The sequence below is a fragment of the Mesoplodon mirus genome, assembly GCF_964341445.2.
Source record: "Mesoplodon mirus genome assembly, chromosome: 3".
NCBI classification, from domain to species: Eukaryota; Metazoa; Chordata; class Mammalia; order Artiodactyla; family Ziphiidae; genus Mesoplodon; species Mesoplodon mirus.
In genome coordinates this window covers 185,606,438-185,630,681 of record NC_138978.1, presented here as the reverse complement: position 1 = coordinate 185,630,681, position 24,244 = coordinate 185,606,438, and the positions used below count along the sequence as shown (strand labels likewise).

The window sequence follows — 24,244 nt, the reverse complement described above, 5'->3', positions numbered from 1 at the left end:
TGAGATGGGGGCAGAGCTCTCTGCAGGAAAGTGCACAGTATTATATCGCTATCAAATTAGTATATGGACATTTCTATCCCAACTGGTGTGACAAAAACTACATTCCCCATCCAAAAGGAATGGAAGGAGGAAGGGAAGGCCCAAGAAGGATGCATAAGTGGAGAGAGAACTTCCTTTGAGGAAGAACAGCACAGGGAACTTGGCTTTCTGTTTCTGTCATTTTTTAATGTGTCCATTTGAAATTCATTTTGGTACGAATATGGGAAAGGGGTATAAAGATGTAAGAAGCTGACTTACTTGGTTTAGCCCATCTCACGTCTATGGCCGTGTGGTTGAGAACAATCGCAGTGAGGTTAGCTCCTCTCTCCGGAAGCCCGGCTAACGTGGTCACAGTTGCTTCTTGACTTGGTGTAAAACCCACACTGTTGTGTACAAAGACCTTATACGCATACGTTGTAAACCTAAAAGGTTGTTTTTAAAAAATACATATATAAAATTATCTTTCCGGAAAGCAAACACATTTTCTTTTCCTCACAAAATACAGATTTTCCCCCATAGGATGCACCATTTTCTTCCCCCAATACATTTTCTTTTTTCTTCCCTGCACAAAAAAAGGTAGCATTATTTTTGTAAGTCTCAAGCCTTAACCAGAGTGTTAAGAAAATACGTTATTAGCAATGCTAAGCAAATACTGCTATTTAAAACAAATGTGTTTTATCGTTTTGCTCATCCTTATTGTTTTCAGAAGTGCTGAGGATTATAGCTCAATTCAAGATGCAATTACGCATCTGGTAACCTGCCAGCTTTCTATCTGAATTTGATCCAGTGAGCTTTATGTTCTTCTTTTGGGAAACTCATCCATTTTCAAATATCAGAATCCCTCATCACCATTTTCTTCCTATACTTGTGCTTCTTTCTCATAATCTCATTGGCCGAGAGATAAACCCCTAAATTAAATCCTAAAACTGTGGCCAAGTATACAGCATTCTCCCACTGAGGGTTTTGCTATGGTGAGCTGTATTTTGCCATTGTGAGAACATATTTACTTGAGTCAATATAGTGGAAACTGAGCACTGCTTTTTGGGAGGAGAAAACTGGACATGGTGACGTCATGGTGATGCCATATATTAAATCAGTGATGGGCTAAAGCCACCGATTCCTCATCCTTTTTGGCTCTTTTGGGCAGAAGACTTATCAGGCTTTCTTTTCTGGGTCAGACTGCCTGGGGAGGAAAATCCTATTTACAGACACAGTCAAGCTTTGACTGGACAACAGCTTAGACTGAGAACTTGCTTAAACACATTGTACAACACATGACCCTCCCTGTGGGGCATCCAGTCCTCAGGGAAAACACTAGTCTCAGGTCATCACCTTCTTTGGGTTTTAATAGATCAAGGATGCCTCACATCCAGTGCAGGGCCCAGGGAATTTGTCTCAGTAAGTCACAACTTATTAGTCATGACAACAGAGGGAGGGTGCCGTTTGCAGGACTGTGCTAAATAACTTAGCCAAAATTATGTCAGGAGTTTTACAGCATTTTGCCACCACCCATGTAGAAGAGGTCTGCTTGCCTTACCTTGTTTCTCACTCATGACCCAAAGGTATTTTTGCAGGGCTTGGCTTCAGCCACATTTAGGATGATGCTCTGCTTATTGTAGCTATAGGTAAAGAATTAGTGATTTCCTTGAAGCTATTTATTTTCTATTTCCCCCAAATAACTACTAGCAACAGATCTTCTACCTCTCTCTGCTTTACCCCCTCTCCTTGTATCTTTCTTTCTTTTCTTTTGGTTTTGATGCTATAGTGGGTTGAATTGTGTCCCTCTGAAAGGTATGTTTAAGTCCTAACCCCTAGGTCCCTGTGAACGTGACCTTATTTGGAAATAGGTGTAATCAAGTTAGCATGAGTTTATACTGGATATGGGACAGGCCTAAATCCAAAGGACTGATATCTTTATAAAAGAAAGGAGAGGGAAATTTTGTTACAGAGACACAGACACACACAGGGAGAAGATACCTATGAGGAGTTGGGGCAGAAATTGGCGTTATGCTGCCATAAACCAAGGAACAACTTTGGCCACCAGAAGTTGGAAGAGGCAAAGAATGATTGTTTTCTAGAGGCTTTGGAGGGAACATAGTCCTGACAGTACTTTGATTCTGGACTTTCAACTTCTAGAGCTGTAAGAGAATACATTTCTGTAGTTTGAAGCCACTCAGTTAGTTTACAACAGCCCTAGGAAACTCATACATATGCTTTCTAGAAAGTGCTAAATAGTCTACATGACAATGACAACTGAAAGATAATAATAACAGTATTTACTGAGTACTTAATATGTGTCAGGAATTTTCTATATGATTAACTCATTCATTCTTCACCATACTATTATAATACCTGCACTGAAAATGAGGAAAATAAGGCCTAAGGAGTTAAAGCACTTGTCCAAGTCATTGAACTAGTAAGTGGGAGAGTAAAGACTCAAACCTAGACAGTCTGATTCCAGAGCCTCCTCTTTTAACCATTATGCTATGCTGCCAGCATCGTAATGATGGTGATGATGATAAAAATAATAACAAACACAATGGTCAGCTGATCCATCTATAGTTGGATGAGGTCATATCACTGAGGCTTGACCTTTGAGTTATTTTTCTGGCAAAGGGGAGAGATTTTGGCTTCCGCATCTAAACAGTCTCGCCAAATTTCCTTTGTGACCGCTAGTATGATTGTGAAGGATGGTGAGTCGGGGCTAAGAGGGTAGCAAGTGTGTGACAGTCAAATGAAACACAGCTAATGGCTCACATGGGAACTGAACCAGTGACACTGGCTTCATTAGCTCTCTCCCTGGGTAAAATACTTTTAATTGTGTTTTACTTCCCAAAATGGCTTAAAAGAAATTTAGCTAGAGTCTGGATGCCTAATCTCTCCTGCAATATTTGAATTTTTCTTCCACATATTTACTCTGTGATAAATTTAGTAACCTTTATGGCTTTAAAGTGATATCATTTTTGTGGTTCTTTATACAAGTGGAATTAAAAACATCAGGCAGCCCTGAAATGGTGAATTGTAAATAAGTTCCATGGGGCCTTAGTTCTTACTGTGATACTTTAAGCTATTTCATCATAGTTTAGGTATGGTGAAATGATACAATTTATGTCTGCATAGAAGAAATTTAGGCCACATAAATACATATAACCGGAATGTCCATTTTTAAAGTACAGTTGCCCCTTGGTATCTGCGAGGGGATTGGTTCCAGGACCCCGTGGGTACCAAGATTTGAGGATGCTCAATTCCCTTATATAAAATGGCATCGTATTTGCATATAACCTATGCACATTTTCTGTACTTTAAATCATCTCTAGATTACTTATAATACCTAATATCATGTAAATCCTATGTAATAGGTGAAATCACAATGTAAATGCTATGTAAATAGCCGCAGGCATGTAGCAAATTTAAAATTGACTTTTTGAAAGTTCCTGGAATTTTTTTCCCCAATATTTTTGATTCACAGTTGGTTGACTCATGGATACAAAATCCGCAGATGCAGAGGGCTGACTGTAATATTAACATTTTAGAGTGAAAGATGACTTTAGAGTTTATCTGCTTTAAATAATGAAATACCTGCTACATTTTACAGATAAGAAACCTGAGACCCAGAGAAGTTAAGGGGCTTTGCCTAAAGTCGCACAGCTAGTTAGGAGGATTAGGTGGGCCTCTGGTTTATTCATTTCTAATATTAAATTCTTTCCACTATTCACTATTATTTTATTGAATTGAGAAATCAGTAGGCATTTCATTCGATGTCATACATTTGTTTTTTGCATTTTCTTTAATTTTCATGGTTAAGTTAAAATTTTAAGGAATAGGATCTTGAACTCCCTTAAATGAACTAAAATGTACTGTTTTCATGACATCTGAAACCTAATCTTTGTCAGTAAGTATATATAAGTCTGACTACATGGGTCGGTATATATTTTACCAATTCATGTCAAAAAAGAAAATATTCGTTTGCTTAACGTATTTTGTTCATCTGCTCTAGTATATTGTTTTTTAGGTAGACTTCGGTGTTGATATCAGATGGGACATTCTATTTAGTTAATAATAAAATACTTTTAAGAGAAAAATGCTCCATCAGTTGAAATCATGTAAAACATATGTATATCAATCAATATCTTCCCTAAATACTAATTGTGTTTCTTGGGTATATTTTGAAAAATGTACCATTTCAAACCCTGTAAGACATAGCTTGTGAAATCTGCTAAGTGAATGAAAACTTATGTTAAGTCTATGCTGTAACCAGTAAAACCAACTGTTTGAAGGTCCATTTAGGAATACGAGGCTGTTACAATAGTTATCCCCTAACTGATTAATTTTTTTGAGACTGTTCTCCAGCCCCTCCTTTCATCCACACACAGCAAATGGTAAATTTGTTGTGTAACAGACATGACTCTGGTATTTCTTCCTTGTAAAAGATCATATATATTAAAATCTTATTTATGGAACGAGACTCATTTCAAGGTTCAGTTGTTATTACTCGAATTAGAAAACTAGATTCTGTTTAGATGATAAAGTTTTTAATCTGTTTGTTTATTGACTAGATGATTTTATAAATAAATGAATGGCTACTTCATAGTTCCTAAAGCATTCAGTCTCATAACTTTCAGGTCACATATAATTTGGTTGGCTAGTGTCACGAAAATCTACCTGTCCAATAGAGAAATGATCCTTACTGAAACTTAGAAAGATGTTTTTTTTCTTACAAATTATATTGCTCTTTTATGTTTGATACACCATTACTTCATTCATTCATTCAAAAAATATTTATTAGCACTAACAACATGCCAGATACTAAACATAGTGAATGTAATGTCTGTCCTACTAGAGTGTGTGTATGTGTGTATGTATGTATGTGTGTGTGTGTGTACATGTGTATACTTATATACATATTTACAGATAAATGTTTTTCAATGAGAACCTCTAAAACATATATTCATTTATTCCTTTTTCTTTCCACATACATCACAGCATCTAATTTAACCTAATCTAGTCAGGAAGTCTTCGCAGAGGAGATAACATTTGGGCTAGGTATTGATGACAAACAGTAATTTGGCCAGTGGAGACATTAATTTAGCCAGTAAGAAGCATTATTCAGGGCAAAATGTGTGGAAGGCTTGTACTTTGAAAGGGTCTGATGTGTTTGGGGAACCAATAAAACCAATTCTTCAGTGCAGCTACAGAATGCCTCAGGTTATTTTCATCAGAATTAAAAATGTGTCAACTTTATTGATGTCCTAACAGAATTCACGTGTCAATACTGTCACCAATATAAATCATGCTTCCGAAAATGCAGGCTATTCAGTTCCTCCTTCTGCTAACTCTTTTTCATATCCACCCCAATCCAACACATGCTTGAGTCCAACATTATACACCAGAGGATTTGAGAAACCTCTGATAGCATACTGTTCCTTACACCCTCAAATCCTTTTGTGGGAATAAATAAATATGCAAACAAAAATGCAACACTGTTTCCACTGCTTAAATCTGTAATTGTTTAGATTTTCCATTGATGGTGGATACCTTTTCTTTTCCTCACTTATTTGTTGCTGAAAGATTTTTTTTTTCCTAAAAATTCTGCTGAAAATTTTTGCTTTTGGAAATTAAAGAGTAAAGATGATCAATCACCGTTGAAAGTTCTTATGATACTTTTTAGATTGTGAGTGAAAGTTGCAGCTGTCTATTCCTGTAGCTATCTGTACTTATGCTACCAGAATGTGGCACCTAAAATAACTTTGCTGTGATTTCTGTCTTTGTTCTACTATATCATCAACATGAGAAAGAAATGCAAACAAATAAATTAGATTTCTTTCTTTTTTTTTTTTTTTTGAAGAAAACATTAGGCAATGAAACCTCCTATGAAAAAATGCATCCTCCCAGATTTAGAGGTTCATTTTCTTTTTTGAGGTAAGTTTGCATATGATGACACTTAGAAAAGGAAAGCATGAAGTAAATTTAGAGCAATGAAAAAAGAGCACTGTGACTCTACCATGTTAAATGTGAAACAGATATATTGTTGTTCATTTCGAATTAAGTACTTTGCTAGGAAATGGTACACCAATGTTGACAGAAGTTGGCTTTCATTTCTAGACCCAACTTTTACTCACATTATGGTATTAAGCAAGAAAATAACAGGCTCTACCTCACATTGGTGGTCATGGAAGAAGGCCTTCCTTCTAACTCACCCTCCATGTTTATGAAGTTAATTTTTTTACTTAACAGCTACAACTTGAACATGTTTATGTTATAGGAGAACATGTGTCATGGAGCTGACCCAGTCTTTCCCTATTAGCAAAGCAGAAAATGTTACTTGTGCACATTTAATCTCATTACAAAGAAGGGGAATGAATGTCACACTCTTTTGAATATCATTCCCCAGAAACTATGTCCTCTTTCAGGGTTTGAAACATTTCATTTTTGTAGGTTAAAAAATCAGAATCTATGTCAGTAAGACTCAAACTTAGATTTTATAGTATATTTATCTTAAGCATTTAAACTTGAAAAGAGTCAAGTCCAACCGTTCTTTGAAAACCAGATGAAGGTCTATGAATTTTGAATGCTTTCATTTAAAGATAATGCAATTAGAGGATTCTTGAGAACTCAAATGAAAGTCTCTTTCCAGACTGTCACTGATAAAGAAATACTTGTAGGAGTTCATAAATAATTGAAAGGAAAAGGAGTGAGAACATGCCTCCCTTCATAAACTCAATGGCAGCTAAGTTATTATAATCTACAAGTCAACATTTTCCTTAAAATAGAGCCTATTATTTCTCACAGCTTGTTCTTCCTTTGTCAGATCCAGAACAGAGAGGCGCTCATGCCATCACTGTGTTTGCAGTAGTTTTATCTGATCACCCAGGAACCAAGGCACAGTGAGATCCTGAAAATCCTAAGCGTGGATTGATGCTTAAAATGAAGGTCGCTACCCTTTTGTTAAACCCAGCCTGACTCACCACAGCAGCATCAGATGACAACAGCACATTTTCCAGATTTTCCAATTGATAAAAATGTCAGGAAACCCAAGGTTATGGTTCCCCTAACAACCATAACTTGGCCACTTTGCACAGAATGATTAAGGAAGAAAAGTTAGAAACTGACAAGTAGTATAAACCCACAGTTACACTGAGTTTGTGTCTACACAGACAGAGCAAAATTCAATAATTAGGCAACTAGCTGGGTAACTCAGACCAAATCATCCCTTACCAAAGATATTCATAAAAAACAGAAGTATTTTTGTTGAAACTAAATTATCTGGATAATGAGCTCACTATTTTACTTGGTACATGGAGCTATAAAGGAAAAAATGATGACTAGAATGATCTGAATTTCAGAACATAATAACATTTGAGATGAAAGTGGTGTGTTTTCTATATATTAGAAACATACAGCTAACCAGAAGAGACTGCTTGCCCAAGGAAACTGACTTCAATTTATACTTACTCTCACAAATGTATTCATAAAGGGATGCCCAGTGAAACTTAAGTTAATTTTACTTTTTATATCAAGAGAAGTACCATTTAAAAAACTGATTCTAGCTGTAGCTATTGGTGAGATCAGATCAAGATGGGCAGAACCCCTTCAATGGTTCCTTTGTTTATGTAGATGTAAGTTATGAAGGAAATAAGAAATGGTGAGTCTGGGAAGAATAGGAAATTAAATACTTTTCCTAAAGACATCAGAATTCAATGACCATCCTCCCTCGCCCTCCCCCCCAAAAGAAACCCACAAATAGTCAGTCAAACAAATACGTCAATAAGACAAAATATGTCAAAGAGGAGGCTCATTAAGGGGCTGTAACCCAGGTGTGCAGAAAGGTAAGCTGACTGCTCCCATTCTTCCCTCTACAGCAGGGGCAGCAAGCCTGGCTGCCAGAAGTAAAAGTGGGTGCTGACTGCACCTTCCAGACAAGATCGCTTCTTTTGAACAAAAACACTGGCACAGCACATAGCACCCACAGGTGGTCTAATTTCCAGTTTTCTCTCAGATTTGTGAGACAAGTCCCCTTGGGCTGGAGGGGCCCCTAGTCTTTTGGACTTACAAAACGTAGATGTCTAGAAAATTTTTTTTCACAATATGAAGACTCATGCCATTCACTTTGAATATTAGAAAGAAATGCAGGGACTTCCCTGGCGGTGCAGTGGTAAAGACTCCACGCTTCCAATGCAGGGGGCGTGGGTTTGATCCCTGGTCGGGGAACTAAGATCCCACATGCTGCGTGATGCAGCCAAAAAATAAAAAATAAAAAACATAAAGAAATGCATATTGTGGGGGTTTTTTTGTTTGTTTTTGTTTTATTTTATTTTGTTTTGTTTTTTTCACAAGCTGGTTACATGGGACAAAGTGGTTTATCTGAATAGTTGAAAAAAATCTTTGCTAGTGTTAGCAGAAAAAAAAATCTCTTGAGATTTAGTATTATGAGGCTAGTCAAAATATCACCCCAGCACATTTTGTTATATGTATACTTCCTTTCTAGAAGCAGCTGCCATCAGTATGTTTATGTCAACTTATGTTTCAATCTAATTTGTGGGGATTTAACTTAATTTCTTTCCTCACATCTTCGATTTGGACTTATTAAAAATCCTTACAAGCATCATTAAAAATTCAATAATAAAATTTTGGTCTTGGTCCTAATTCCTTAATAAGTTTTCATTGCTTCTATGAAGAGACAAAATTAACTTTCTGAGACTTATTCTGTTTTTCTGCCAACTACCTCATGGTTAAAAGTTAGATTCAGTAATGTTAGATAGTCAAGTCCTCTTTATTTTGGAAATTGTTATATTTCGGGCACTTAAGAGTTCACAGATCATAGAAAGTTACTTTTCCATATGATTTCCCTAGGTAGTGATGGTGTATCTGTAGTTAACTGTGATGACAGTAATTAATACATGTATGAGTGTGTGTGTGTGTGTGTGTGTGTGTGTGTGTGTGTATGAGTGTGGTTTTCTCCACTAGACTGTGAGCTCTTTGAGGGCAAGGGCTATGCTATTCATCTTTTTTTCCTTATCACAATGCCTGTCAGCATATAGTAAACAAAAAGAAATTGCTGAATAAAATGAATTTCTTCAACTGAAGTCATCATTATATAGCAATGCTGGATTAAGTAACTAATGAATTGAAAATAGTGGAGAAGAGTCTAGGGACCATGATAATTTAGATTGAACCAAAAGGATATGCTAGTAATGGATCCTTTTTAGCTTACAAAAATGGCAATTTTATATGGTTCATTCTATTGTTTCCTTAGATTTACGTGCAGCCTCTCTTCAAGAACCTCACCGTATCTGTAATGTTTTCCCACTAGGACCCTTTCAGATGGACAGGAGGATTTTCCTTAGTTTTCTTTATTCCCCAAAGATAAGAACATCACAGTTAATATTCCTAAGGCACAGAGCAATGAATACCCAACCCTTTACACATTACTAATAGTATTCTTTCATTTAGCATCTATTGGCACACCCACTGTGTGCCAGGCACTACGGTGGGGATTGTGATACAGAAGTCATGAAGACAAGGCCTTGCTCATGGTCGATATGACAGTAAAATGGGGTATCCAGACAAGTGGCCAGGTCAGTACAAAGACAATAGTGATTTGTAAGGGGTGTGCTATGGAAATACATTAAGGAAGCAGCTGATTCAGACCAGAAAGAGGGTGCTCTGGGAAACTTCCACGCCAAGACTTGAAGGATGGTAGACAGAGGGAAATGGCAGCTATGGGGAGAAGTTGAGGGGTGGGTGTTGCCTGTTAGAGGTGCCAAATGCAATACTAACGTGGCTGAAGCACAGAGGCCCAGCAGAGGAAGAGGGGAGACAAGACCAGATTGTAAACAGAGTTCAGAGTAGGGCTAGTCAGCGTGAGTCTAGAAGCATAACCCACCTGATAGAAAAGTCATTGAGCAATATGTCTTAAAACTTTTCCTAAAATAATACTTGTGATACTTTGAAATTTGATTACATTGCTTGATTCATGAAGGTTTAGACTTCACTTAACCCCATCCAATCTCCTCATTTTATAGACAACAAAAGTGAAGCCCAGAGAAGTTAAGTGACTCCCCTAAGGCCACAAAGCTAGTCCTCCAGCACAGGATGAAACCAAACCCACGCCTCCTTACTCTCCCGTGGGGTACTCTTTTCTGGCATTGCCTATTTGCCCATTTCTTGATCTCTTCGAACTCCAGATTGAATTCTTTCGAGTCCCAAGCCTGTTAACTAAATAATTTTTGTGAATTGAATCAATGATTTATAGCAAATTATTTCCTGGGAAAGCAAGCATTTTACAAGTGGCCCAAACTTTCCCCAGTTTTGAACATGTTCAACATTTCCAGATTTCGCCATTACGTGTCTGGATAGAGCTGTGACAAAGGCAAGAGGCTAAGGCTCAAACACCTACAAACTTGAATTCAAAAGGCTTATCTGAAGCGTGCAGTTAAGATGGCAAATATTACACATGCTGACTGTTGCAGCTCGATGATTAATGCCACAGATAATAACCAAACATGTTTTATTGCATAACTGATAACTGGCTCACACAATGAAGACACTCAGATTCTTTGAACTATTCAACATGCCCCAAACTAAATGCCAGCATTTGTTTTTAGAGTTTTTGTAATCTCACCTGCTAAGACCCTTATCTTCATAAAACCACTGAGTTCCTGAATAAATACTGTGCCACAGATTTAAATCTTCTGGGGGATTTGATGCAAGTGGTTGCTGGATTTTACATCTCAGAAGCTCATATCTAAAGCAAAAGACAAGCAGGAAGATCAGGATTATCTCAACTAATGTTATTACCAAAATTCAGGTTGTCTCACAGTACGAGTGTGTGGGGTGTATGTGTAAACATAAAGAAAACATCTTAATTTTCTTTTTTTCAGATAATCTTTTTTTTTTTTTTTTGGCACAAGTGTCATCTGTGTAGCTAACTGGAACAACTAGCTACATTCACATTTTACTACTATCAGTAAAATGATAACATTTAGATTTCTTCTCTATCAGATTTGCCAAAACTTTATTGCCAGTTTCACACAAAATAGAATTACAAAAAGCTTATAAAGTTAATGATTTCCTAAAATTTCTACCATCACTACTTTATAAACAATGATAATATTATCGACTCCATAGTCTTGCCTAAGTGTCAAGTTGTTATAAAGCCATTTCAGAATCACAGTTCTTTTCTTTCATCTTATCTATATTCCTGACCACATGCTTTACAAGTTTCCAGATAATAATAACATGCCAAAAAATTATTGTGTTATCTTTAGAATTTTGAGGCATGTTTGTGCAAATACATCATTCAGAACATGCATCAGGCTTGCTTAACATATAATAAAGATATACTTTGAAAATCAGGAGAGGGGCTGTGTAGAGAAGCATTAGAGAACAGCGATTGTTGTTTCAAGGGTTTTTAGTTCCTCAATATCATGATATTTTTACCTTGATGATCTTTTTATGGTTCCATATAAGTCAAGATACAGAAGATGAAACTGTATGAAAATTATGGGTGAGGCAGACATAGAGAACAGACCCGTGGTTGCCAAGGGGGAGGGGGTTGGGGCAGGGATGGACTGGGGGTTTGGGATTAGCAGATGCAAACTATTATATATAGGATGGATAAACAACAAGGTCCTACTGTATAGCACAGGGAATTATATTCAATATCCTGTGAGAAACCACAAGGGAAAATAATATAAAAAAGAATGTATATATATATATATATATGTATAACTGAGTCACTCTGCTGTACAGCAGAAATGAACACAACACTGTAAATCAACTACACTTCAATAAAAAACATGTTATGAGTGAGGAATATCCAACAAGGAATTAGTTCGATGTTCCTCTGTGAGGAAAAGCCTTCTTCCTCCATTCCTTCCCAGAGAGATAAGATCGTAACAAAATCCAAAAGCACTGTCACTTTCTCTTACCTCAAATTGGGTCCGTTTGGCCTGGTTGGTGGCTGCCAAGAAATGCCAACATACGATTCACTTAGTGGAACCACAGACAACGGGCTAAGATCCTGAGGCAGGGCGGGATGCGTGGTCACATGGGTAGGGAAACTCTCTGTGCACCCACCTAGATGTCCATTACCCCCTGAGCAAGCCACAATGGTGACAGAATAATTAGTGAAAGGAATCAGATGAGTAACGACGTGACTGAACACAGAGGAAGTAACGTTGGTGATTGTGATGTGAGGGTCAGGCATGCGGATCTCGTAGGTAAGGATGTCTCCATTCAGGATGAGTGGGGCTCTCCAAGTGACCTGAAATAAAACGTAAGCTTAGCACCAGTGTGACAACATGGGAACAGAGCAACTGCAGTTCACAAGGCCTGGCATTTTGCTCTGCCTTGTTTTCAGTCAAGTCACTTTCTAAATACCCACTTTCGACTTCGCCCTTTGCACTAGACAGTAATGAAGGGTTTCGGATCAATTAACAGTACACCAGGAACTAGATGAAATGCTGTTTCCTGGGCTGGACTTTTAGTCTGGAGACTTTCTAAGATTGTCAGACTAGTACACACCTTAGTGATTCATCTCCACCATGGGTGCCCTGAAGGACACAGAGCACACACATGGAGAGAATTCGCACATCCACACGCATCAATGGGGCGGCAGCAGGATTTAATAGTTCTCTTGTTTATAACTCAATTAAACGAAACGTCAGAACTCCTTGCTTTGCATTATTAGTGGGTACTCTAAATATGTCACTATTCTTTTTTTTTTTTTTTTGGGATGGTGGTGGGAGGGTGCAGAAATCATTCTTTGCATTTTCTGAGGATGCCCTATTGAGTTCCTGAATCTCACCAGTGCATAATGTAACAAGTAAAGCAATAACAACACATCCTGTTCTCAAAGACAAGAGACATGTGGAAAGCTTTAAAAAGGCAAGCAAAGAATGATCCTGTTTAAGTCATAGACATGAACATCAGAAGAAAGAAACACTGTTTTCTAATAATGTTTAACATAACTTTTCTGGCTAAGTACTGTAAGGGCATAGTGCTAACCCACTCATGCTCTTATGGGGGACAAAGGACCCTAGAAAAACGTGCATCAGTCATTAAAAGATTACTTGTTTATATGCTATCATGGGTCGTCTTTTTTGTGTTGTCTTGCAATGTTCCTTAAATTTTGGAGTGTATATCCCGTCTCCCCAGTAGACTGTAAGCTTCTTGATAGCAGGGCCTAAATTGTACACCCATTTAGTGCCATACACCGAGAGATGGAGTTCCAGAAGTAATAGCAGTCATGGCTGTCTCCATTATGTTTTTCCTTAGCACACAGCTATTTTGAAACTTTCAAAGAGTTTTCCACAAAGTGATATATTGATACCTACATTTATAGTTCTATACAAATTCAAAGTCTGAAAGGCATCATAGAAAAGTGAGAATGGAAAAGGATGAACCAAAATTTTCTACCTTAAAGAGAAAAAATTTCCTCTAGAAGGAATCTGACCTGAGATATGTGTAGGGTATTCTTCCTAATTCCTGGTGACAAAATGGGCCTCTACCAGATGTCATTGGGCAGTTGCTTGATGATTACGGTCCTAACTTAAAATTAACAAGGACCTGACATCTACTCCAATTTTACTACAGAGCTTGAAATCATTGCTAATTTTAAAAACTTTGTCTGGACTTCTCTAGTGGTGCAGTGGTTAAGAATCCACCTGCCACTGCAGGGGACACATGTGGGTCTGAGCCCCGGTCCAGGAAGATCCCACATGCTGTGGAGCAACTAAGTCCATGACCCACAACTACTGAGCCCGCGTGCCTAGAGCCCGTGCTCTGCAACAAGAGAAGCCACCGCAGTGCAACAAAGAGTAGCCCCCGCTCACCACAGCTAGAGAAAGCCAGTGCGCAGCAACGAAGATCCAACGCAGCCAAAAATAAATAAATAAATAAATAAAAATTAACAAACAAACAAACAAAAAACCAAAAACACTTCGCAGAGAGTTCCACACTGTGCTGGTGAAGAGAAATTTTAGATGAGCTCCTTATGAGCACAGAGGATTTGCCTGGATGGAGGAGAGATCAAAGAAGCCTAATGTAAGCAAAGTTTATAGAGCGGACATAGGATTCTATTTGTCTGGGGGTGCAGTGCTCTTTGTGGACTTCAGAAATGAGTCAAGGTCATATTTACAGGGCTTCCTGGTACTTGTCATGCAAATGGAAAATGGAAGGGTTATCACAGCTCAATTCTACCTGATTCACATGTGGAATACCACTTGCCTCTGGAACTAGAATGTTCTGAGAGTTCAGGACAAGGCTTGGCAGCCCTTGAAAGAATCCAAACTTTGGAGGTAGTCTGTGTTAGCAGTTGAGCTGAGAGTGAACTGATTTGGAACTCAGTTGTTGAGCCTAAGAAAAGCATTCATAAAATAAACCTTGAATAAGATCTCAACCAGCGAAGATTGAGCGATGTGATGTAATGGTTCTGGAGACAGTCATTTGAAGAGCTAAAAAATCCCTGTGTTCTCTAACTATAAACGTTTGCATCCAGAAATTGGCTATTTTTCTCATTTAAAAAGTTACAGACTTAAGAAGATACATCTTTTTTTTTAGTTTATAAATTTATTTACTTATTTTATGTTTGGCTGCGTTGGGTCTTCATTGCTGCACACTGGCTTTCTCTAGTTGTGGCGAGCTGGGGCTACTCTTCGTTGCGATGCACGGGCTTCTCACTGCGGTGGCTTCTCTTGTTGCAGAGCACGGGCTCTAGGCGCGTGGGCTTCAGTAGTTGCAGCACACGGGCTCAGTAGTTGTGGCTTGCGGGCTCTAGAGTGCAGGCTCAGTAGTTGTGGTGCACGGGCTTAGTTGCTCCACAGCATGTGGGATCTTCCCAGATCGGGGATCGAACCTGTGTGTCCCCTACATTGGCAGGCAGATTCTTAACCACTGTGCCACCAGGGAAGCCCAGGAAGATATATCTTTTTGGCAGTACGGAGTTGGAAGACATGAATCTACTTCCACAGAAAATTTTTATAAGGAATTTTATAGCAAGGTGGAGAAGGCCATTGTCATTATAGTGAGTAGGCTATCAGAAATGGTATCTAATTTGATCATCCTCCTGAAAATATCCTGGAGCTATTACTAAAAATAAATGTGCCCAAGCTTTTTAAAGAGCCGGTTAGTTAAATATTGGATTCTATTCTTTCCAATGCTTAAGACTACATTTACTAGAGTGTGGCTAAAATATGTGAGATTAAAACTTTCATTCAGTTTAATTTTCCATGGCCTTTTATATATCTATTGTTCATAGAAAGGATTATAAAATATTGTTGCAGCCCAAAAAACTCAGACCCAAGAGCATGTTCCTGGCCTGATAAGCAAAAGGTATGTTATCTAAAACAAGACTTTTACACTGAAATTTTCTAAACAGAATTGTAGTTTCTGGATGGGAATAAAATGCTTATTTTGGAGTTGCTTTGCCAACAATGATGATTTCTTTTATTTGAGTGGTTCTTAATTGTTTAGATTTCCATTCTCTGTTTAGTTATTGTAAATTTGCAAAAAATAGGACAGGTGGGTAGGTGTTTAAGGAGCTACTGACTTTTACCTATTTGTTCAGATCCCTGAAGAGTGGCCCTAAACAATCAAGGGACCTACAAGATCCTGGTTGTAAGCAAAAATTTATGGAATGTAGGTCAGATGATTGGCTTCGGGACTGAAAAAAGTAACACACATAAACATTGTAACTTACTTCTAATTTCTTTAACTCCATCAAACCATATTTAAGAACTTTATGAATAAGAGGATTTATGAAGATTGATATAATGGGTTGAGAATGGGCTAAGAATAAATATCCTTGATATTTGATGTAGGTTATTCAACCAAAGCTGTGAGATTTGGAACAAAACACTTAACATCTCTGGGCCTCAGTTTCCTTGTATCTAATGTTAAGAAACAATTCTTGCCCTCATATCTACATAGAAGGTTTTATAATTCTAAGACTACTTAATCAATACAGAATATGAATGACCACAGGGCATGAGAGTGTGGTAATATTTGACTCCATATGGTAATTCCTCTCAACAACTGACTCCCCGGCAAAGCTTCTCATACAGAACAAGGTGTACAATAAGTATTTGTTGAAATGAAATGAAATTTTTCCTTTAAGATACCTTCCTTTCCTTTTAAAGTTGTTAATATTAATTTTTTTACTTCGGATATTTGATTTGCATTTTGCATTCAGAGAAAAAACCAAAGATATTGATACATACAGGAAAATAAATTATGGTCCTTCACCTCGACCTCCTCCTGTCCCTCCCCATTCCCACCCTTTAAAGGTGAAAAGGTGATAGCTTTGAATCTATTCTTCCATACTTTCTCACACAGCAAATATATCCACATATAGGTAAGTTTTCTCTCTCTCTTTTAATTTTTTTTCTGGAAAAATTTTATTTTATACCCATTATTAACCTGTAACTTGCTTTTCACACTCAACTAGAGATCAGGGACACACCCCATCATGTTTTGTGTTGCATAATACTCCTTTCATGGCTGAAAACAGACTATTCAGTTATCCTACTGACTTGACTTTACTGTTAAAAACCATATTTGAAAATGTATGTATACATATGGTTGTACTTTTTTTTTATTTAAAAAAATTTTTTGGCTGCGCTGCACGGCATGTGGCATCTTAGCTCCCTGACCAGGGATCAGACCTACGTTCCCTGCATTGGAATTGTGGAGTCTTAACCCCTGGACTGCCAGGGAAGTCCCTGTACTTATTTATTATTATATAGGTTAGCAAGAATTGCTATACCAAAATGTATGTTTAATTTTAATCATTATTGATGGATTACTTTCCGAAAAGTTTGAAGTAATTCACTTGATCACAAACAATGAAAGAATATGTCCATGATTTGTGTCCCCACAAATTCTTGAAATTACTGCTCCTTTTAGAGATCAGATTTGTGGTTACCAGAGGCAGTGGTGGGTGAAGGTGGTCAAAGATGAAACTTCCAGTTATAAGATAAATAAGTACTAGGGTTGTGATGTACAACACGATTAATACAATTAACACTGCTGACATCACATATGAAAATTGTTAAGAAAGTATTGGGTTGGCCAAAACGTTTGCCTGGAATTTTCCATAAGATGTTACAGAAAAACCCGAACAAACGTTTTGGCCAACCCAATAAACCCTAATAGAGTGCTATCACAAGGAAAAAAATTTTTCTTTTATTTTGTATCTATAGGAGATGATGGATATTCAATAAACTTATTGTGGTCATCATTTCATGATGTATGCAAGTCAAATGATTATGCTGGACCCCTTAAATGTATACAGTGCTTTGGGTCAACTCTATCTGAATAAAACTGGAAGAAAAAATAAGAAATTACTAATCCTTTTGGTCTTGCCAGTATTACTTTATTATTTCTTTAATTAATTTGTAGTCCCTTGACTTTTTTAAGATATAAATATTTTCAAACATTATTAACTCTTTGTATATCCTCTTATCACATTATTTATCCATATTTTATACTTTGTTTTCTATTGAGTTGTCTTTTTATCATAAGTTATTAGAAGTTCTTTATTATGGGGAAATAATTTATTTTTCTATAATGTCTTATAGATGTATTTTCCCAATCTATCTTTTGAAGTTTAACTTTTTTTTTTTAGTAATCTTATATCTTGCAAAAACCAAATTGTTTTCTAGCTAAATATAACTATCTATTCTTTTAAGGCTGCAGGGTTTGCCTGTGAAATGGGGATAATAATAGCCTTTATCTGACAGGGCTGTAGTAAGGATTCAGTGAGAGCAATTCCTGGAACTTAATATGAACTCAGTGAATATTAGTTGTCATTTTATTTCCTTCCATATTCTGTAATAGCCTATATGGGAAAAGAATCTGAAGAGGAATTTATATATGTATATGCATAACTGAATCACTTTGCTGTACACCTGAAACTGACACAATACTGTAAATCAACTCTACTCCAATATAAAATAAAAATTAAATTAAAAATAGAGTTTATAATTTTTTAATGGTTTGATTTAAGCAGATATCAAAGACCAGCCCATCCTCAAAAACAGGTGAGAATGATGATTAAGACTTAATTCTTTTTAATTTGGTTTATTATCAACCTGTAAATGAGCAACGCTAAGAGTACACACCATAGCAAAGCTGTGCGTGGACACCATCTGGGGGACAGGATTATTGTTCCTTGTGGCACACACACCAAGGCTGCTGGTTTTGACGATCTGAGCCAAGAGAGGACTCTTCTACCTGAAAAGCTGAGAGCTGCAGGCCTGCTCTTTCATTCTGCTTTAGCCGTGGGAGGGTGGGCCTGCGACTGGGGCCATCAGAGTACAGAGGCTCATGTTATCACCAAAAAGCACTTTTGTTGTTGTTGTTACATCACAGTTATACAACTTAGTTATTCTATGTTTTATTTTTATTAGTCTTCAATCATACTCAAGACTCCAGTGGAATAAATTTATAAATTGACTTTTTCCTAATCTGGTTTTATGTTGAATATTTGTTAGAAGTGGCTACTGAATCTTATAAGTCTTTTTTCTGCATCTATTGATAAAAAAAAAAAGGGCTTTCTCTTTTAATCAGTTGATTTAAGGAGTATGTTGATAGATTTCCTGATGTTGAACCAAACTTACATTTTTGGAATCAGACCAGATTTGTCCTGGTATACCATTCTTTTAATATACTCCTTAGTTCAATTTGCTATTATTTTATTTAGAAGCTTTGGCTCTATAGTCACAGTATGAAATTAGTCTATAGTTTTACTGAACTATCTTTTTCAGGTTTTGGTATTTTTTTTACCAACTTTATACAATGAAATGAATTTTCTTAAAGTGATTAAATATCACATCAAAGTGCATGGCTTTCACACAACCGCTTTGACAATATATATTCTTTTCCTTGTAATCAAATAAGATATTAAGAATGTAATTTTGATATGCAACTTTCCCTTTTTCTTTTTTTAAAAAATTTATTTTATTGACGTATAGTTTACAATATTAAACCAACTATAACTTCTGCTGTACAGCAAAGTGATTCAGTTACACACACATATATATATATATGTGTTCTTTTCCATATTCTTTTCCATTATGGTTTATTACAGGATATTGAATATACTTCTTTGTGCTATACAGTAGGACCTTGTTGTTTATGCAACTTTCCCTTCCTAATGCTCCTGTCTATGCCAAGTTATCTTTTTTTAAAATTTATTTATTTATTCTTTTCTGTGTTGGGTCTTCATTTCTGTGTGAGGGCTTTCTCTAGTTGTGGCAAGCGGGGGCCACTCTTCATCGTGGTGAGCGGGCCTCTCACTATCGCGGCCTCTCTTGTTGCAGAGCACAGGCTCCAGATGCGCAGGCTCAGTAGTTGTGGCTCACGGGCACAGTTGCTCTGCAGCATGTGGGATCTTCCCATACCAGGGCTCGAACCCGTGTCCCCTGCATTAGCAGGCAGATTCTCAACCACTGCGCCACCAGGGAAGCCCCAAGTTATCTCTTTATACTTACTAAGATGCTCCTTTGGGTTATTTTCTAGTTGGCCTAAGTATGTGAAGTTTCCTTGCCTTCCCTATTAGATGCAAGCTCTTACAGGTGGAGTGGTGGTGAGAAGACCACAGGGTACGAAATGGGAAGACCTAGGGTGAAATACCAGTCCATTTCCTTTATTATCCCCCAACCTATCGGCTGGTAGTATTTATTCCTGATTTGTTTCTTCCCTCAAGTCTTTTTCATGTCTGGGCATCTTATATATCTGTTTATGTTGTTTTGACTAAAAGGTACGCTCCATGAAGGTGGGGATTTCGATTTGGTCACTACTGTATTCTCAGTGCCTAAAAGAGGCACTCCTAAAGACTTATAGGTGCTCAATAAAGGTTAGTAGAACTGAAATTATTATTATTGTGTCAATAATATTACTGACAATTCTCTTCATCCTAATATTTGCAATGACTCTATGAAATAAAGGTTGAATAAATTTCTTAACCAATGCATTCATGACCATCCTTCTGTTGTTCCTCATATTTTATCCATTTGCAATTTTAACTTTTAAATCTTATCTTTCTTAAAGAGAAATCACTGTATTGCTGTCACATTGCCTCTGTTTACCAGATAAGCATATCACGAGGACATTGACTTAGGCAGTCTGAAGATCTTTTTGAACCTAATGTGAGCCCAAAATTCTGAGGCATAAATATGTTGTTTTAATATTATTTAAACACATATAATCCAATGCTAGATTCAGCTGAATATTCCTGATGACTCTCCTCATTGATAACTTCTGATGTTCTAGTTATAAAGTGAGAATTAATAAAAGGTGTGAATTTTAAAAAACTAACACTAATGTCCAATGTCTGTATATTCCAAGCACCTTCTTAGAGACTTTTAGATTCCTGACCTGGTGAGTGCCTGTGAGAGTCTGCTCCCAAGCCAAGTTAATCTAAACTTTACTTTAGCAGGTTGACAAGCCATGTACATTGTCTTATTCCTGGATGAGGTTACAAAATCCAAAGAGGAAGAAAAAAAAAAAAAAGAATGAAAGAAAAAGTCAGGCAATTTGTTTTGAATATTTTTGATCACTGTTTATAGATGCTGAATCACATAGAATTGGGCATTGAGCCAATATTTTTCTGAAAATATTTATCATTTTTCACATCTGCCTAGTTATTAAACTTTTGTTAGAAAGAATCCAGAAAAAAGTCCGTTATCTAGCTTTGCCTTTGTGAAGGGACTGTGTTTATGTCACATCACATTGATTGGTACTGCTACTGAAGTTGTGCAAAATTCCCTTAGGATTGAAAAGAAAAGTCATTTCCGGAATGATGAATAACTCTAGGTTTGTTTGGGGTTTTCCTTTGGTTTGTTTTGCTTTTCCTTTGAATGAAGAACAATTCTTAAGATTGCCCAATTCATATAATAAACATCATACATCATGTCCTTCAAATTAATTTCCTTTTAGTGTTTTATCAACAGAATTCTATACATTTGTGGTATTTCTATCAAGAAGGTGTGTTACTTTGACCAATCTCATGCTGAAACTAAGACAGACTTATAAAAATCGATTTTAGTTTGCAGGTTCAATTAAATTTCTTCAAGAATTTACACTATTTAGCATCACCCAGTGTTTGCTTTTGGTGGGAGCGAGAGAACACACAACAGAGATTCAAGTAATAATTTCAGCAGATGAACTTTGCTGTTATGCAAATGTCCTTTGTTTTGTGCTCTGGTGAGCAAGCTGCTGCACCAATGCTTTTGGCAGTAGTACAAGATTGAATCCATGGAAGCATGTGTGTATTTACACAAAAGAGGCTTCTAAGCTACAAAACTCCCTCCTGTTTGGTTACACTAATTTCCCTTGAATGAAGTTTGTATGCAAGCCAAAACAATGGTAGTTATCCTGTGCTCTCGGGTTCATTCCCAGTAGAGCGAAGTGAATAATTGAACAGTTCCTAGATAGCCCCGTAATCGGCTATTTTTATTTCTTTCCCCATCATCTTCATCCTTTGATCATTAAAAAAAAATCAGAATATCGGTAATTGGAACTTTTGTTAATACACTAATCCCTTCCCCCGTATTTCCCCACCTCCTCTCATTTTCTGATCTATTTAGATCTGACGTGGTGGTTAAGCTAAGCATCCCACGGTGGCATTCAAAGGATTTCAGGTGTGTGAGGCAAATGGAAGCATCTCAACAATATAATTAAGGGGTTACAGGGAGAAATGAAAAACTGACATCGAATTCAAGATAGTTTGGGCCAAAGGCCAAAAACCCAGTTTCTCCAGTGAATGCCTAAAACAACACGTGTGCGTTTTGTCAGTAGATGGCTCTGTTCAACACAGAGTCAATCCAGGGTAAATTCCTATGTCTGCAGTGGAGACAGACACGCCATATCTTACCTTGGCTGCGTCGGGTCCTAGCACATCCACCACGGGGGGCTGCACCCCAGCAGGTCGTGAGGGTCTCGTGGTCACTTCTGCCCAAGCGCTGCTGTTTGTACCTCCACCAAGAGTGCTCATCAGGACCCGATACTCATATTTTGTCCATGGGCTAAGAGCAGAAGTCTTGTCGATAAACCTCATGGGATGACCTCTCGGGAAAGTCACCAGGGCAGTAGCTTCTTCCTTCCCTTCGACTCTTCTCTCGATTGTGAAGTTCTCCACCAAGCCGTTGGGATGGGTGGGGGGTTGCCAAGATATAATCACGGACGTTGGGGTATCGGAGAACAACTCTGGTCTCGGGATACCTTCTGGTGCATCTGGGAGTGTCCATACAGTCTGGGACTCTGGTGACAGGGAACACCCTTTTGAAGTACAAGCTTCTACTTGAAATGTGTAGGCTGTATATGGGCGCAAATGGGCCACTGTGCCATTAGTGACATTTCCGGAAGTTTTTAAGCAGAGACGGCCATGTTGGTAAATGTTATAATGGGTAATGATCCCATTGCACTTTAAAGGATGCTGCCAGGTAACCAACATCATTCTTGACTTCACATCCCGAAGAATCGGAGGGTCTATAGGTCCAGGTTCTACAAAGTAGAAAAAAAAGTAAGACAGGATACCTCTTAGAAACTCCCCACATTTCCTCAAAACAAAACTAAAATGAGTGATAACTCTCCTACCAGAGTATGAAATTGGACACTTGGTAAAGGCCAATAAGTAAGTGGCTAAGTGTCTCTTACACATTTACTCTTAAATGTGTAAGAGTTATGTACTTGTTGAACATTTTCAAATTCAATTGTCATTTTTGTCTCTAAGATAGCTTTATTAAAATCATTTCTTTTTATTAAAGCTAAGGATTCAAACTATCACAAGGACCTGAAATAAAGACCTTAGGAGAGGAAGGTACAAGAGGGCGGTTGTAACCAAAGTTGTAGCTTCCGTCCCATTTTTCTAGAACCCCAGTCACTCATTATAATCAATAACACTGTCTAAACAAACCTGCATATTTTACAGCCCAGTAAAATCCTTCAGCATTTCTCATTATATATTCCATATTATCCCCGGGTCTGTTTATCATTCTAATCCATGTTTTGTAATTTATCTACTCCTTGTTAATATTATAGGTGATTTTTTTTACTGTGACTGTGACAGAAGCTGCCGATTTAGCTCTTTCACCTACTGATAAATAAACAATGCACAGATCTGACCTTTAGGTTAACAGGTTTAATGCTTGCTCCACTCAGCACTCTAACTGATTCAATTATCATAAAGGTTCAGGAGGCTCCATGAATACTGAAAAAGGCCCGCCATATGCCCGCCTAGGTGTTGTGGAACAGCAAATATCCTGCAGCCCTCCAGAGAAATTCCTTAATTGTAAATAATTTCACCATGCGACACACTCAAGTCACCTTGAATGCAAGTCCCTCAGCCTGCGGAGGCAAAGTGTTATTTAAGCTTTACTGGGCTGCGTTAAATTCTGCAATTTGAAGGGCTGTTAAGTTTTTCAATTGAAATTTCATTTAAAATGCAGGTGCTTTTTATTATATTGAGGCTTTACTGCTCTCTGGGTACAAGCAAGAACATGGTGCAATAACAGAAATCTGGCTCAATCACTGATCAGTAACAGCTGTAATTCCAGAACATTTAGCATTCTTATAAACCACGGCCTGAAATCTATAAATTGCTACAACAGATCAAGAAAAATCCTATATCCCCCTTTTCTGCCCACAGCAATTTGGACGTTTATGTGATTTTTCTGTGAACATTAGATTTTATGGAAAAATCTTTTAAAAAGATATACTTGGATTTAGTAATTGTTTAAAACAGCGTTGATTATGTGTGTGTGTGTGATTCAGTGTTATACCCAAGGTTTAAATTTTAAACGCAACCACTGCTTCGCAGAGCCAGTGACTACAATAATAGCTGATGATAGGAGCATATTTTCCACGACACGATCCACGTATTTGTCACCAACTGGACTGATGGTAGAATCATAATTACTTTTTGAGAGGAAAGCTGTTACAGTACATGAACCCTGAAATCAAGCCATTTTTGACAATTTGGTAATGCATCCTATTTGAAGAGAAAAATACTTAAAAGTACAGTGATCTCGATATGGATCACATTTTTCATTTTAGTCTGTTGTTAGCTTTCATTTTAAAGCTTTCGTCAAACCACTGTGACATTTCTTACTTTTGCTCTCTGGTACGCAGTAGCGGTAGCAATTATTATATCAAAATAGGGATGCAGATCCTTTCTCATTTATACTTGTCATCTAGACTTGGC

The 24,244-nt window shown here is 37.3% G+C and overlaps 1 protein-coding gene across 2 annotated transcripts in view; it reads right to left on the bottom strand.

Annotated features, from left to right (window-relative positions):
• The window catches only part of USH2A (usherin), a gene marked incomplete at both ends in the record, with an annotated part of 772,061 nt that overhangs the window by 233,684 nt on the left and 514,133 nt on the right, over positions 1-24,244 (bottom strand). For both annotated transcript variants that reach the window (XM_082613798.1, XM_082613799.1), the window contains 4 exons: positions 298-461; positions 10,661-10,783; positions 11,970-12,304; positions 21,917-22,545. In XM_082613798.1, the coding sequence (XP_082469924.1) occupies positions 298-461; positions 10,661-10,783; positions 11,970-12,304; positions 21,917-22,545 (1,251 nt within the window). The remainder of the gene's footprint in view (positions 1-297; positions 462-10,660; positions 10,784-11,969; positions 12,305-21,916; positions 22,546-24,244) is intronic.